Consider the following 15,599-nt stretch of genomic DNA (forward strand, 5'->3'; position numbering starts at 1 on the left):
CTCGTGACCGAGGGTTCGAGTTCGAGGGTCTCGAATTCACCCATCGTCGCCTTTGATAAAATGATGCGAGAAATGGGTTCGATAAAGGTCGATGTCATTCCTATTAATTCAATCGATATGTCCAAAGCAATGACTAAAAGCAAAGAAATAAAAGACCGGTCCATGAAAAGGAGATTAAGATTTAAGAAATTTTTTATTTTTATTAAAGACGTTTGATTTTGGTCGGGGGTCTTCGTTAGGTTTCGGGTTAGTGGTTTTACGAGACGTAGATGGTGTATAATCCTTTGATGTCTGCTTGATTAGATGCCCTCTTTATTTAGGTATATAGTTTATTATTTTGGGATACTTGTACCTTCGTATTTGTTGTGAGCTCTAGGTTTAAGTTTCGTTCTAGATGAGCTCGTATGTTATTGTTTTATGTTTTTGGGGCTTCATTTTTTTTATGTAGGTCCCCATTTGGTTATTTAGTATTTAGTTTTTGTATCGCCTAAAGAAAGGAAAAACTAAATTACAATTTAGAATCATGCCAATATAGCTTCGTTATATATATATATATATATGAACTAGTACGTCTTGGGTATATTGACAGGGAAAAACTTGAAATTTAGGAAAATACACACACTCTATTACCACGATTTCTTTTTCTCCCAACCACTCGGAAACGGTTCATTAGTAGGTGAAACATAAAATTCATCAGACATGACTACCCAATAACAAACACTACCAATGCTATACTCACTTCGACAAAGGTCCATGATTTTTCGATCAGCCAAAGCTAAAGATTGTTGCTTTTTGCCCTTCCAAAAGTAACCATGAAAATGAGAAGTTGCAAAGATTTTCTCACAAAATGTCCATTGATAATCGCTACCTGAAGTAATTGTATGATTTCCAAGATCATGGTCCGTAGACACTATATGAACCACAACATCATCATCAAGTTGGTTATTAATAGAAATGGTCCACTTTGGTATTAGAAAGGGACAACTAGAGCTAGGCTTGATAATATAACTAGCCAAAATGAAAATAACAAAAAATAAATTTCCATCGTGTATCATGATTTAGTGTTTTGGATTGAGAAGTAGGTTTCATATTGTATATAGAATTGATATTATATATTTATAATATATGGCCGATAGTAACTAATTAAGGTGCAAAGAGTATTCACCACTAATATCTCAAGCAAATTTGTGCAATGCATGAATCACATTGATAACAATTATTATTATTATTATTATTATTATTATTATTATTATTATTATTATTATTATTATTATTACTACAAATGAATAGTAAATTTAACATGACAAACAACAAATGAGTAGTAAATTTAACAAGTTTCACAAATCAACCCTCAATTTTTTATTTCTTTATAATTCAAACACCCTATTTATAATACTTAACTCTATACATTTTATAAACTTTCCAAAACTTTTCGCATTTTATAATTTAGCCTCTAAACTTCTCATTCATTATAAATCGACCACATAATTTTCCCTATGTAATACTACCTCCATCTCATTCCAATAGGGCAGTATTCCATTTTGGGCTGTCCCATTCTGATAGTCCACTTCCATAAATAGAAAGGAAAGAAGATATTTCATTGGTGGATCTGGAGAGAGAAGATATTTCATTGATGGAGAAATGAAGTTAGTGGGATTTCCTAAAACTGCGTATTTTTTGTCTGTGGACTATTGGAATGAGACGGAGGGAGTAACTATTTTTTATTATTATTATTATTATTATTATTATTATTATTATTATTATTATTATTATTATTATTATTATTATTTTATTATTATTATTAAATCAATCACATAATTTTTCACTTTATTATTGTTTAACTTTTTTTTTTATATTATAAATTAACAACGTAACTTTTTTTAATAACTGTTTTATTGTTATTATATATATATATATATATATATATATATATATATATATATATATATATATATATATAGTTTTTTCTATATTATTAAATAGTTTGTACCAATCGTTCATGTACGTCTCACTTTATTGATTGAGCATTTGGATCTTTTCTCTCGACAAGACGAAAAGTAAAACAAAATATGATGAATAATTACTTTCACGCTTATTACAAATTAATCACATAACTATTTTTGGTCCTTCCTCGACAAAACGAAAAAAAATGATAAATAATTAGCTATGTAATTAATGTTAATCAAGGGTGAAGAACCGGCGCAAAGCCAGGTAGCCCAACTACTGTATTACTCTATACATCTAAAAGACAAACAACAAATGAATAGTAAATTTAACAAGTTTTACAAATCAACCCCCAACTTCTTATTTCTTTACAATTCAAACACACTATTTATACTACTTAACTTTATACATTTTATAAACTTACCAAAACTTTTCGCATTTTATAATTTAGCCTCTAAACTTCTCATTCATTATAAATCGATCACATAATTTTCCCTATTTAATAACTATTAAAAGACAAACAACAAATGAATAGTAAATTTAACAAGTTTTACAAATCAACCCCCAACTTCTTATTTCTTTACAATTCAAACACACTATTTATACTACTTAACTTTATACATTTTATAAACTTACCAAAACTTTTCGCATTTTATAATTTAGCCTCTAAACTTCTCATTCATTATAAATCGATCACATAATTTTCCCTATTTAATAACTATTTTATTATTATTATTATTATTATTATTATTATTATTATTATTATTATTATTATTATTATTATTATTATTATTATTATTATTATTATTATTAAGTCAATTACATAATTTTCCACTTTATTATTGTTTAACTTTTTTTTTATTATAAATTAACTACGTAACTCTTTTTTAATAACTGTTTTATTGTTATTATATATATATATATATATATATATATTATATAAATAGTTATTTCTAATTTATTAAATAGTTTGTACCAATCGTTAATGTACGTCTCACTTTATTGATTGAGCATTTGGATCTTTTCTCTCGACAAGACTAAAAGTAAAACAAAATATGATGAATAATTACTTTCACGCTTATTACAAATCAATCACATAACTATTTTTGGTCCTTCCTCGACAAAACGAAAAAAAATGATAAATAATTACTTTCTCAATAAGTAGCTATGTAATTAATGTTAATCAAGGGTGAAGAACCGGCGCAAAGCCAGGTCGCCCAACTTGTTACCTCTACATACTAATTTCCATGGGGGTTTTGGTCGTTTGGGACCCCCTAACTTGGCAAACGACAATGCAAAAAAAAAAAAAAAAAAAAAAAAAAAAACAAATTCACCCCTTAAACTTTAATGCAACTTTCAAGTTCACCCCCCAAATCAGGAGTACAAAACGTAAAGTTATTATTTTATTTACAAAACTTAACCAAACTTCACTCAAATTTTCAACGGGACATATCTTCCTGCTCGCCACGCGTTAGATTCATCCGAACCCACCGTTCAACTCAAAAAAATCTTACGAACACAACGGGACTAACTATATGGGAAACGGACACTTCTAAAAAAATGCTAAATACCTCAGACTATCTTCAATACATATACATACACCTATAATAAACTACCCAAACTAACTACATCATATCGATGGTTCTGTTTTCTTTTTTCTACGCAATCTTCCTGACGTTAGGTATACTAGGTACTAACTACGTGTATCTAAAAACACTTGCAGCAAAACGTTTTTACTTTTGTAAATACATAACGCTACGTTAACTATGAATATGCAACCCGAAAGTTCCCGCGACATCGCGCGGGCCAATTTTACTAGTTAACAATAATAATAATAACAATAACAATAATAATCATAATAATAATAAAATTGTTAGGACAACTCTAAAGATTATCTCTAAAAAATTAAGTGTTTAATTTAACTGTACATCCAAATTAGCAACACACCCCTTAAAAATAACTAACACCAACCATCAAATTGTATCAATTTTTATGCATAAACTAACTTTTTTTTTTTTGAAAAGCAAGCCAAAAAAACTATATATAAATAAACTAGAAAACCAGAGTACAACAGGAGCACAAAATGACTCCTACCAACACCAACAAAAACCAAAGCACAAATGAGGAACAGAGAAGAAAACTAAAGAAAAAAAAAAAAAAGGCTGCAGAGCTAGCAGCGGAACAACTATAAACAAGCTACAACTCCCCATAAGTGCTAGGATTCGTAAGCCACATGAGCCAATCGATTTTTTTGTTGCGAATACGTCTTGAAATCCAATCAAAACTTCTCACTTGAATCTCGTTTAGCGCAATCGGACCATTCCATTTTTTCTTGTTGAAAACCATCGAATTTCGATTCTTCCAAATTAGGTAGCTAGTAGTGAACTTTACCGCTTGCCAAATTTGATGACCTAACGAAGATTTTGCCCCGATAAAATTTCTTTTAAAAATATCCTCGAAAGAGTTATTTTGAAGGTTGTCGTTATTCCACCATTTATAAATCCTGCCCCACACCTCTTTCGCGTCTTTACAATCCCATAAACTATGATCAACCGATTCTAAACCCTCGTTGCACAATGGACATCTTACCGAGTCAAGATCCACATCTCTTTTATCAAGCTCTAGTCTTACCGGAAGTCTCTTGAGAGCTGCACGCCAATTGAAAATCACTACTTTTTTCGGGATCAACGCGTTACGATTTGTCTTCAAGTTGCAAAAAAATTGAGTCAGCAGCTTATTGTCGACTAATTTGGTAAGCTCTTTTGTTGTGAAAGAATGTTTGCTCGAAAGGTTCCATTCCCAAACGTCTTCTGTCCTGTCATATTTTGTCAGAGAGTCAACCATGTTAGTAATTTCTTGCAGCTCCCCGAGTTCCCTTCCAAACAGATTCCTGTTCCAGCTCCAAGTTTGCCTCCAACTGTTACCAGTCCATTGAACACGATCACATACCCGAACGTCTTTCACAGTTTCTTGCCTGAACAATCTTCGAAATTTATCCTTCAATATTATCCCATGAAGCCAAGGATGATCCCAGAATAGTGTGCTCGAGCCATCCCCAATACACTTGGAAAAGGACTTTGTAAAACAGATGCCTGCACGATCTATTTCCTGACCTGTTACAAGAATTTTATGCCAAGTAGTACCCTTAGACCGAATGGGATCATGCATAGAAAACAGTCCCCCATTTGACCCATGGATACTTGAGATAATTTTCACCCAAAAGGAGTTGTTTTCGGTAAGAAAACGCCACCACCATTTGCCAAGCAATGCCATATTTTTACCCTGAAGAGACCCGATATTTAACCCCCCCGAATCATAAGGAACAAGCAATTTTTCCCACTTAACCCAAGCCAATTTGTAGTTATCACCCGACCCGCCCCAAAAAAAATTTCGTCTCAATCTCTCAAGCACTTTTAACACACACACGGGAGCACGATAGAGCGAGAAATAATACAAGGGCAAGCTATTGAGAACCGACTTTACTAAAGTTAATCTACCACCGAAAGACAAATTACGTGCTTTCCACTCCGAGAGCCTTTTCTTGAAATTCTCGATGACCGGTTGCCAGTCCTTCATTCTATTCATTTTTGTCCCCATTGGTAATCCTAGGTAAGTAAACGGAAACTCACCCATCTTACACCCGAGACTGTCAGCCATGGATATAGTGTCCGTCTTATTTACTCCAATTCCAAAAATGTTGCTTTTATGATAATTGATTTTGAGCCCTGAAACCAACTCGAAGCATTTGAGAATATTTATAAGATTTTGAGCGTTTCTTCGACTCCATTTCCCGAAAAACATAGTATCATCTGCATATTGCAAGTGAGATACCAAAACGTTGTCCGAACCCACATTGACACCTTGGTACAAATTCTTTTCGATTGCCATTTTCGTGAGAAAGCTGAGCCCTTCCGTTGCAATTATGAAGAGAAACGGAGATAATGGGTCACCTTGTCTAACACCCTTTTTTAACGGGAATTCATTTGTTGGAGAGCCATTGACTAGAACCGAAACCGTGGCCGACTTTAAACACGCGCATATCCAATTTCTCCATTTTTGGCTAAAGCCCATATGATTCATCACATCGAATAAGAAGTCCCACCGAAGATTATCAAATGCCTTTTCAAAGTCCACTTTAAATATTATGCTCCTTTCTTTTTTGTTTCTCAAATATTCGATCGTTTCGTTTGCAACCAACGCTCCATCTAGAATATAACGACCCTTCATGAAAGCGCTTTGCTCCTCCCCAATAAGGTTCGGAACTACTTTCCTTAGCCGATTAGATAATAGTTTAGCTACAATTTTATAATAGCTACCTATTAAACTAATCGGTCGAAAATCTCCAAGACATAAAGGATCAGACTTCTTAGGGATTAAGGATATGAACGAAGAGTTACATCCCAAAGAAATTTCCTCCCGCTGCCAAAACCAACGAACAGCCTTCATTAGATCGTCTTTTAATAACCACCAAAACTTCTTGAAAAACTTGAAATTAAAACCATCCGGGCCCGGGGCTTTTGAACTTCCGCAATCTTTTATGGCGTCCCACACTTCGTCTTCATTAAAGTGAGCATCAAGTGCTAAAACCTCATCATCCGACAACCTACAAGTTACCAAATTATCGATGACAGGATTGACATTCTGCTCATCATCAAAACGTTTCTTGAAATATCTAAACACCTCATCCTTTATTACTACCGGATCTTCCACCCATTCCCCACTTACTGTTATGCCTCTAATATTGTTTTTCGCTTGTCTTCTTTTAATTATCGAGTGAAAGTATTTAGAATTTTCATCTCCCTCGGTGATCCATTTGATTCTCGCTTTTTGTCTCACCATACCCGCCTTGACTTTTTCTAATTCAAACCACTGTTTTCTCGCCTCTTTCCATGCTGCCAGTTCAGACTCAGAAAGAGATCTTTTTTCAGCTTCTAATTCCCACTTTACAGCAGCAGATTCTTGTTCAGCAAGCTCTTTGTCAATCTTACCAAACTTGTCTTTGCTCCAATTTCTTAGAGCAAATTTTACGTTCTTCAGCTTATTTCGGAAAACACAGTCTAATCTATTCCCTTCTACTTTTGAGTTCCACGCTTCAATAACCACATCTTCTGCTCCTTCCATACTAAACCACTCATCGAACACCCTAAAAGGTTTAGGGCCAAAGTCATGAAAATTATCGCGCAAAATGATTGGACAGTGATCCGACCATTTTCTTTCTAAATCCACCGATGAGAGATCGTTCCAGAGATGAAGAAATTTCTCTGAAACCAAGAATCTATCTAACTTACTAAATTTAAACCCATCTTCACTCAATCTCGTAAACTTGCGACCCCCTAAAGGAACATCAATGAGACCAGTGTTCACAATAAAATTGTTAAAACCAACCGCTCTATATTCATGAAAAACACTATTGAATCTCTCAGTTTGGTCTCGAACCTCGTTGAAATCCCCACATATGACCCACGCTGTGTCAATACTAGAAATCAACCCTTCCAACAAACACCACAATCTATTTTTATCTCTATCATTATGCGGCCCATATACATTCACAATTGTTGATTCACGACCCGATCCTTTCCATTTTCCTTTTATCACAATAAAGAATTCTTCAATGATCTGATCAAAAACCTCAAAACAGCTACAATCCCAAATAGTGAGCAGGCCCCCTGATTTACCCGCCATTGGCTTCTGAATAAAGTCAAAATTACAGGATCCCCACAACCGCTCTAACCAAATCGAATTAATCTCGTGACATTTTGTTTCTTGAAACACAGCGATGTTCGGCCTCTCAGAAAAACACAGGCTTTTAACCCACCCGAAATTCCCTTCTTGATTCAAACTACGCACATTTAACGACATAATCTTCATGGATAGAGAAGAAGTTCGAAAACGATAAAAAAACATTACCTTATTGATTTCCTTGGCCAGGCCAGCGCAGCCCCAATTCTTCTCCAAACTTTTTAAGATCGTCATTTCCAAGCGAGCTGCTGGAAGAGCTACAATTTTTCTTTGAACTTTTTGATTTCTTTTCATGTTCCGGGTTTTTTTTTTCGAATTCGGAGTGTGAATTTGATTTACCTCCAATATTTTGTCTTGAAGTGCTTGATTTTGTATTTTTTGATTTCTTGATTTCGATTTCAATGCCCTTGTCCCGGGTGATTCCTTTGCGTTTGGCATGAGGGGTTCTAGCAATCGATTTCGCGTATCTTATTTTTGATGATGCACGCCAGTTACCGACCGCTTTCCAATAATTCTCCTTCTCTAGTGATCTTGATTGGCTTTGATTATCTTTACCTTTAGGTTTAGGTGTCGAAACAGCTTTGCTCCTCTTGATCCCATTGTTTATTGAACTGTCGTTATTTGGTTCATTCATGAAACCACACATGGGTGATTTATTTTTAGGCCCAACATATTGTTTCTCTTTTCCAGGCCTATCGTTTTTAAGCCCATCGTTTTCAGGTCCATCTAATTCAACATTTTTTGCTTCAACCAGCCCAATATCATTTTGTCTTGTACCTACAGTCCCATTATGTCCTGTACCTTCTAGCCCATTAGCGTCATTAGGCCCAATCCTTTCTAACCCCGCATTTTCCTCCTGAATAATTTGAGTTAGGCCTGTTTGACCCGACCGTGTCCTCTACCACCCTATTAAAATCAAAAGTGTTACCCTCGATATTATAACTTGAATCATGCGCAACCTTTTCTGAATTCACGTTATCATTGCCATTAACATCATTATCTATGTTTCCCATTTTATCAATAAAAGTCTCCTCTTTCCAATGCGCTTTTGTTTGTTTGTCTCCCACTGAACAAGTTGACTGTTGGTCTTCAAGGATTAAACCGTTACCACCATTCTCGCCGACCGGAGCATCATCGGCCGGAGTATTATCTCCGATATTGTCATCGGCATATTCTTGAGTCTTACCCCCATTCTTTTCTTTGGCCAGGGGAGAATCATGAACATCGAATGTATCATTAATAAACTCCATAGAATCATCCGAAAAATTATCGTCTTCATCATCAGATTCATCATCACGCACATTTTTATCTCTTTGATCATCTACAGCTTCTTCCCAATCACTTGGAATATTTGTGCCATTCTCCTTTTCCCATTCAATACCTACTATGTCAGTTGTGTCTTCAATTACATGAACGAAAAAGGTTTTATTTTCATGACCCATTTTTACATATCCATCAATCATCACTTCACTTTCAGTCCTAATAAGTATTCTTCCAACCACTAAGTTTTGATTTTCATCTTCTAAGATTTCGCAATTCTCCATTCTCATCACTTCGCCCCAGCGATTGGCAGCCAATTCGAAAGTGCTCTTCATCCAGCAAGTAGCTGGAACACCCTTTACATTGATCCATACAAGCCTCTTTCTATGCCAGTATCCCTCATCCCACAAGATTAACTTTGTAAACCAATTTGTAATAGTATGATCTTTATTGTTTATGACATTTGCTGCCGATTTCTCCGAATCCATTATGAGCATGATCTCCAAATCTCCCAAGTACTTAACACTTTTGACCCCAAAGTTTTCCACCTTGCATAGAGCTTCAATTTGATCCAATAAAACATATTCTCTGATTGTACCAATTAATGTTTTACCGAAGAGGTAAGCATTAGGTGATATATCTATAATATCAACTAATTTTCCATCTTCAATACCTTTCTCTTGCTGATTATTTTTGTACTGACCATGTCTTGTGTCTCCTCCACTGTCCCCTCTAGTTGTATCTTTTTTACCATCCATAGGAGTACCTCTACCATCTTCACCACCCAAATCTTTTTTAATACTTAGCTTAGATCTCAGGTCATCCCTTTCGGCTTCAACTTTTTTACTTCTTAATTTATCCCTAAGATCAACAGTTTGTTTCCCATCTTCCTTCTTCTTACTCGAAAGTTTAGTTCTAAGATCCTCCGAATGCTTTCCTCTGACCACTTCATCGTAGTACCTTTCATCTCTTCCAGCATTATTACTCCATCTGCCATGTCTTTCGTCCTTATAACTCCAGTCTTTTGATTCTTCATAGTTTGTTCTGCTGCCATGTTGCTTTTGTTCCGATCTTTGATTTGCCCTGAACACGCATAACGTTTCACCCTTGATTCTGATATTTGATAGTACTTGTAATAGCCTGTCTTTATCATGAACTTGTTCGAATCTGATGAAAGCGAACCGTAGTCTGTTTCTGAGTCTCTTTCTTGCCATGTATACATCTCTTAAAGCTCCATATTGTTTGAATAATCTCCATAGATCCACCACTTCCCAGCTTTCAGGAAATTTAAAGCACATGTAAGATGTCCATCGATTTGAGTTAACCCTCGAAAAGTTGCCCTCAGAGCTATCCTTGTAGAAAACCCTATCTCTAATCGTGCCCCTTGAATGGAAAGTCCTCACATCTCTCGTGTTTGATCTCGCCTGAAAACGCTCGAAAAACCTTGCCGGAAATCTCTCTCTAAATTGCCCTCTCATTCTCTCTCTCATTCTCTCTCTTTCTTCTTCTTTTCCCTAACAAAAAAATTATTGTTTAATAACGCATAAAAATTAGAAAACTTCTAATAATAATAATAATAATAATAATAATAATAATAATAATAATAAATATTACATAGTTATTAATTGCATGATAATAAAGTTTGTATAACACTAATAACATTTGATTCATAAGGGCTAAATCATGTAATTAGGGGTGTGCGCGGTATGGTTCCGGACTAAACTTGTTCGGTTCGGTTCCGTCCCGAATTCCAATTTGAAGCAAGGACCAAGGACCGGACTGAAAAAACTCGGTTCGGTTCGAAATCGGTTCTGTTCGGTACGGTCTTCGGTTCTTCCCGTACCATGCACACCCCTACATGTAATAATAAATAAATGGTGCGTTAAAAATATGTTATATACGAGTATATTTTGACATAATTACACGGATAATCCCTGTAGTTTGTATGATCTTGTACGTATAGTCGCTAAACCTTTTTTTTTTTGCACGTATAGTCATGTTTACAAATCTTGCAAGAATGATCACTTCGTTTAACAGACATTAAATTTCTTTGTTAAATGTAAGTCAAGTGCCAGACATGCGAGGGAATTTTCCCCTCCATCATCTTCACAAAACTCAAATTCATCAACAAACTCAAATTTCCTCAAAAATCAAAAATACCCAAAATCTTAAATCCAAAACCCTCCCTTCAATTCAACTTAAATTTACCCTATCTTCGATTCATTGCTTCATAAAACCTAAAATAATTCAATACCTCATTACCATTACCCAGCAACCTCAACGTAAAAGGAAAACATAAAAATCCTTTTGCTTTTCACTCAGATGTTACTTTCTGGATCTATGTCTGAAAACCCTTGATAATAAAAAGCCACTTTGAGATTGAGTTGAGATCTACAAAATTAAAATCTGTATGTAATAAAGATAATGAAAAAAACCTCATCATTTAATTCACGCCTGTCGATGGTCCGATACCTAACTCCAGTCAAGTTAGTCCGTTAAATAAAGATAAAAGGAGGCAAACTGTAAAAAAGGTGAAAACACGAAACCTTCTTTCAAAATTAATCAGTAACACATTTGCATGTAAGTAATCTTCTTCTTCTTCCATGTAACCCTAACATTATCAGTAGTTAGTCCGTTAAATTAAGATAAAAGGGATAAACTGTAAAGATACCATCAAAGTGAACACTAAAATTTGGTCTTGAGTCAAACAACTAGAGTGTAAAGTTGTATTCTGGGATTTGTATGAATTTTCTGTAGTCTTCACAATGCAATAAAGCGTCAAGAAATCGATTTATGAATTACAAGCATTATTGTGTATAAATTAGGGGTTAATCAATGAAACAAACTATTAATTACAAGATCGAGATTCAGTATCTTCAATTACATGACACACAATGAAATCAATTTTAATAATTTGAAAACCTTATCCAACCTAGGGTTTTGTCCGGTATTTGATTTTCACTGAATTCACATTGCGTCAATTATTCAGCGCTAATGTATCGATCATCAACCGCAAAACAATATTTAATCGAAACTGTATGAAATATATCATAATCTTATCATATACCCACATTAATTAGTAATCCCAAGGTATAATCTTCATCCGTTCCATATTTTACTGGTTAATGGAAGAAGAAAACAATTACCTACAAACAAATGTGGTGTTGATATTTTAGAAGAAGGCTTTATGTTTTCAACCTTTTTACAATTTACCCCCTATTTTCTTAATTTAATGGACTAACTTAACTGACGTTGGATTTGGACTAGCGCCACGCGTTTGTAAAACCACAAGGACTTTCAGTATAATTTTTAAAAGATAAGAACGACCGATATAATTTTAAGTATACCACGGGGACCAGCGGTATAATTAACTCTATTTTCAATTTTTATTACGCTCAGCTACTTTTATACTCCATCATCTAACGACGATAGGTTGAAAGGGTACGGTCAAACACTCAAAGTTTAATGGAACTTTTTAGTTGCGTGGATACCTAACGACGACGTTTTAGAGATATATATGCAGGAAGTTAGCTGCATATTTTTGCAGCTAATATATCCCCCCTACACACACACACACATACACACACACACACACACACAGATATATATATATATATATATATATATATATATATATATATATATATATATATATATATATATATATATATATATATATATATATATATATATATATGAGGTTGGTTCAAATGAGAACCAAGAAAAATGCGAGAACTGTAAGAATCATTTTAAACCATTAGCTTGATTAGATTAATGGTCGGGATTAAATGTAATATTTATCATTTTAAAAATATTAAATCAACACTAAAAGGGTACTTCTGAAAACTTAAAAAAGGCGGAGCATGCTATAAGTGTATAAGTTAAACCTAATCGTAGAAGCAGTTGATAAAATCAGGGTAGCGGTTTCCAGATCAAATTAATCATGATAAAAATCGTTTTTTGATGGATTAAAATTAAAATCCCTAATTAGATCGATTTTTTTATAAAAATCCTTGTAACTTGAAAAAAACTTTTTAAGTGCGCACATCTGCATTGTAAGCATTCAATGATTGTTCATTCGAAAGAAAAAATTTGTTCATACAATCGCTCAATAATAAAAGTATGATATGTTCAATTGATATTTTTTAATTATCATACTAATAATTTCAATTGTTTTTTATTTGTTTTAATCATTGGTTTTTTCACAGTGAGTAGTTCGTGGATGTGCAAAGGGAAACGCCAAAACTGAATACACTGATTCAGGTATGAAAATTCACTGATAATATTTAGTAATCTGTTACGTGATTTATATTTAAAAGTGCATATGTTAACTCATTCTTGTTGTTAACATTGTGTGCATATGTTAACTTGTTGATGTTTCGTGTGATGTATACACCAAAGAATCTTAAATAACAACTAGATTCAAATACCACAATAAGCACACACAATTAAAGAGCAACTAGGACTCAGTCATCATAGTACTTTTTCATGTAAGCATTCAAGTCAAGTTCGTACCAAGATAGTAGGTCAATTGAATATCGTAACTAATAATTGTCCTAGGTTTATGGGGGGTTTTAGATTGATTTTAACTGACAACTAACACTTGCAATAGTAAAGCAAAATAACGAGATAAGATATCAAATAACTAAGTAGTGTCAACTTGCCTAATCCACTCTTATGCTTGAATTGCCCCTTTTTTGTCCCAATTGTTATCACATTTATTGTTGAACTAGTAAACATATAATATCACTACTAAACCTTAATCAAGTCAAATTTTGCAAACTCACATAAGCATAGAATTACAAGATCAAGTTGCATCATGAGAAGCCATTAAGATTGTGCTTGGATTAAAATCACTTGAAATCCTTTAGTGATCAAAATCATTTAAGAAAACTAAACACTACTAGTTTTGACTAAGAACAATTTGAAAACAATCCAATTAGAGGACATAAGCACTTGTAATCCTTTCATTGATTGTCTAGATCATGCAAACATGTTGAAGTATAAATCACATCCCATTTAAAATCACTTACAAATGATCAACAACTTATATAATCAAAATTAAGTTCAAAACATTACTAGCAATGGATCATTAGCTAACTTGTTGGTCCCTTGATTAACAACATGAGTATTGTAGAGGAGGGTGAATACAATTCTTTTGATTATCTTAACAGATATAACAGTTTAGTATTCAAGCAAGTAATTTAAATAAGAGTCTAAGGTAATTTTCAACGGTTATTCTTTATTGATATGAATCATAAAGAATTACAACTGTTCTTGGCGGAATAACAGTTGGTTGATACAGATTATACCTAAGTTATAGCTTTCGAGGATATCCTAAGCTATTACAAGTTTGGACTCTAAATAAATAAACCCACACTACTAAATATTATAATAGTGGATACTTCTATTTATCGTAGTCCTATTATCCATGTAATTGTTCTATTATCCACTGGTACATAGGATGTCTATACTTGTGGGGACAACTGCATCAGAGAGTGTGCTCTCTTATTTCCTCTTTGGTAGCTATTTGAAGGAACACCCCAATTTGGTTTGGCACCACTATTTGAATAAACAAATAGAATGTTGGGTTCCCTAGGCATTGACAAAGTATTACACATGTCTGCACATGCGTTAAACTTCTGCATTCCATCGTGATCTTGTAAGGTCACTTGTCAGCCACCGACACGTGTCCTTTTTTGTTCAAATTTGTCTTCGACTTCTGTTGAATAGTACAATTGATGTAGACCACTCAGGAAACCACTGTGTTTGTAATGGAACATAGCTGTCTTCGTGTAGTATGCTGCTTACCAGCTATGCTAGTTCTTCTATGCTGAGTCACTTGATCTTCATGATTTGTTGGGCACCCATCCTGTGCTAAATGAAGAATACTGTCTACCTTGTGCTGGTAGACTAGGAAGCATACTGAAACACTAGACACAACAACAATTGTTGTCTATACATAACTAAACCTATGCTGGCTGCACATAACATTTTAGTGTACATAATTGCTGTTTTGTCATAATTAAATTCTTAATTATTTTGAGGACTTAACAATCTCCCCATATTTGATGATGACAAAACTTATGACATGTAGAGAAAATTATAAAGCCAACACTAAGGAACCTAATAAAAATACGCAGTAAATTTCTCCCTTTTAGGTTTGTTTTGGGATCTTTTGCTTAGTTATCTATATCTTATAAATTGATATGATTTTGAAGATAAACTCATTTCACATTCATTATATGAAATATATACAATAATTACAAGGTAGTATAATGAACTATGAAAGAACAAACGATAAAATTTTAACAATAGAAGGCTATCTGTCTTTATCCTCCTCTTTTTCCTTTTCATCCTCAAATAGCTCTTCTTCTTTAATCTTCACTGCTGCCCAGGCTTCAGGAAACAACTCAGGCAAGTCTTCCGTCTTGAATACAGGTATTTGAGGAGGTAAGATAATTGGATCTCTTCTACGTGGGCCATCACCAATAGATTTCTTTCTTTTAGGCTTTTGAACCAGTACTTCTTCTACATTCACTACTGATGCATTCCCATACTTGGCTACTTTATCAAATAAGTCTTGTAACTCATGTTTCAGAGTATCTCTGAGATTACTTCGATCTTTACCAATGAAGTACTGCAACATTTCCATC

The 15,599-nt window shown here is 34.0% G+C and overlaps 1 protein-coding gene across 1 annotated transcript; it reads right to left on the reverse strand.

Moving 5' to 3' along the window:
- Positions 1-626: 626 nt before the first annotated feature.
- LOC139849584 (self-incompatibility protein S1-like) lies at positions 627-1,055 on the reverse strand. Its single transcript, XM_071839221.1, has one exon. It carries the CDS (start codon positions 1,053-1,055, stop codon positions 627-629), a length of 429 nt encoding a protein of 142 aa, XP_071695322.1.
- Between the last annotated feature and the right edge of the window lie 14,544 nt (positions 1,056-15,599).

This window comes from Rutidosis leptorrhynchoides, chromosome 5 (genome assembly GCF_046630445.1).
Source record: "Rutidosis leptorrhynchoides isolate AG116_Rl617_1_P2 chromosome 5, CSIRO_AGI_Rlap_v1, whole genome shotgun sequence".
Classification (NCBI taxonomy): domain Eukaryota; kingdom Viridiplantae; phylum Streptophyta; class Magnoliopsida; order Asterales; family Asteraceae; genus Rutidosis; species Rutidosis leptorrhynchoides.

What these genes read in the sequence shown, in the direction of transcription:
- LOC139849584 (XM_071839221.1), bottom strand. Translation starts at nt 1,055, where the DNA reads ATGATACACGATGGAAATTTATTTTTTGTTATTTTCATTTTGGCTAGT.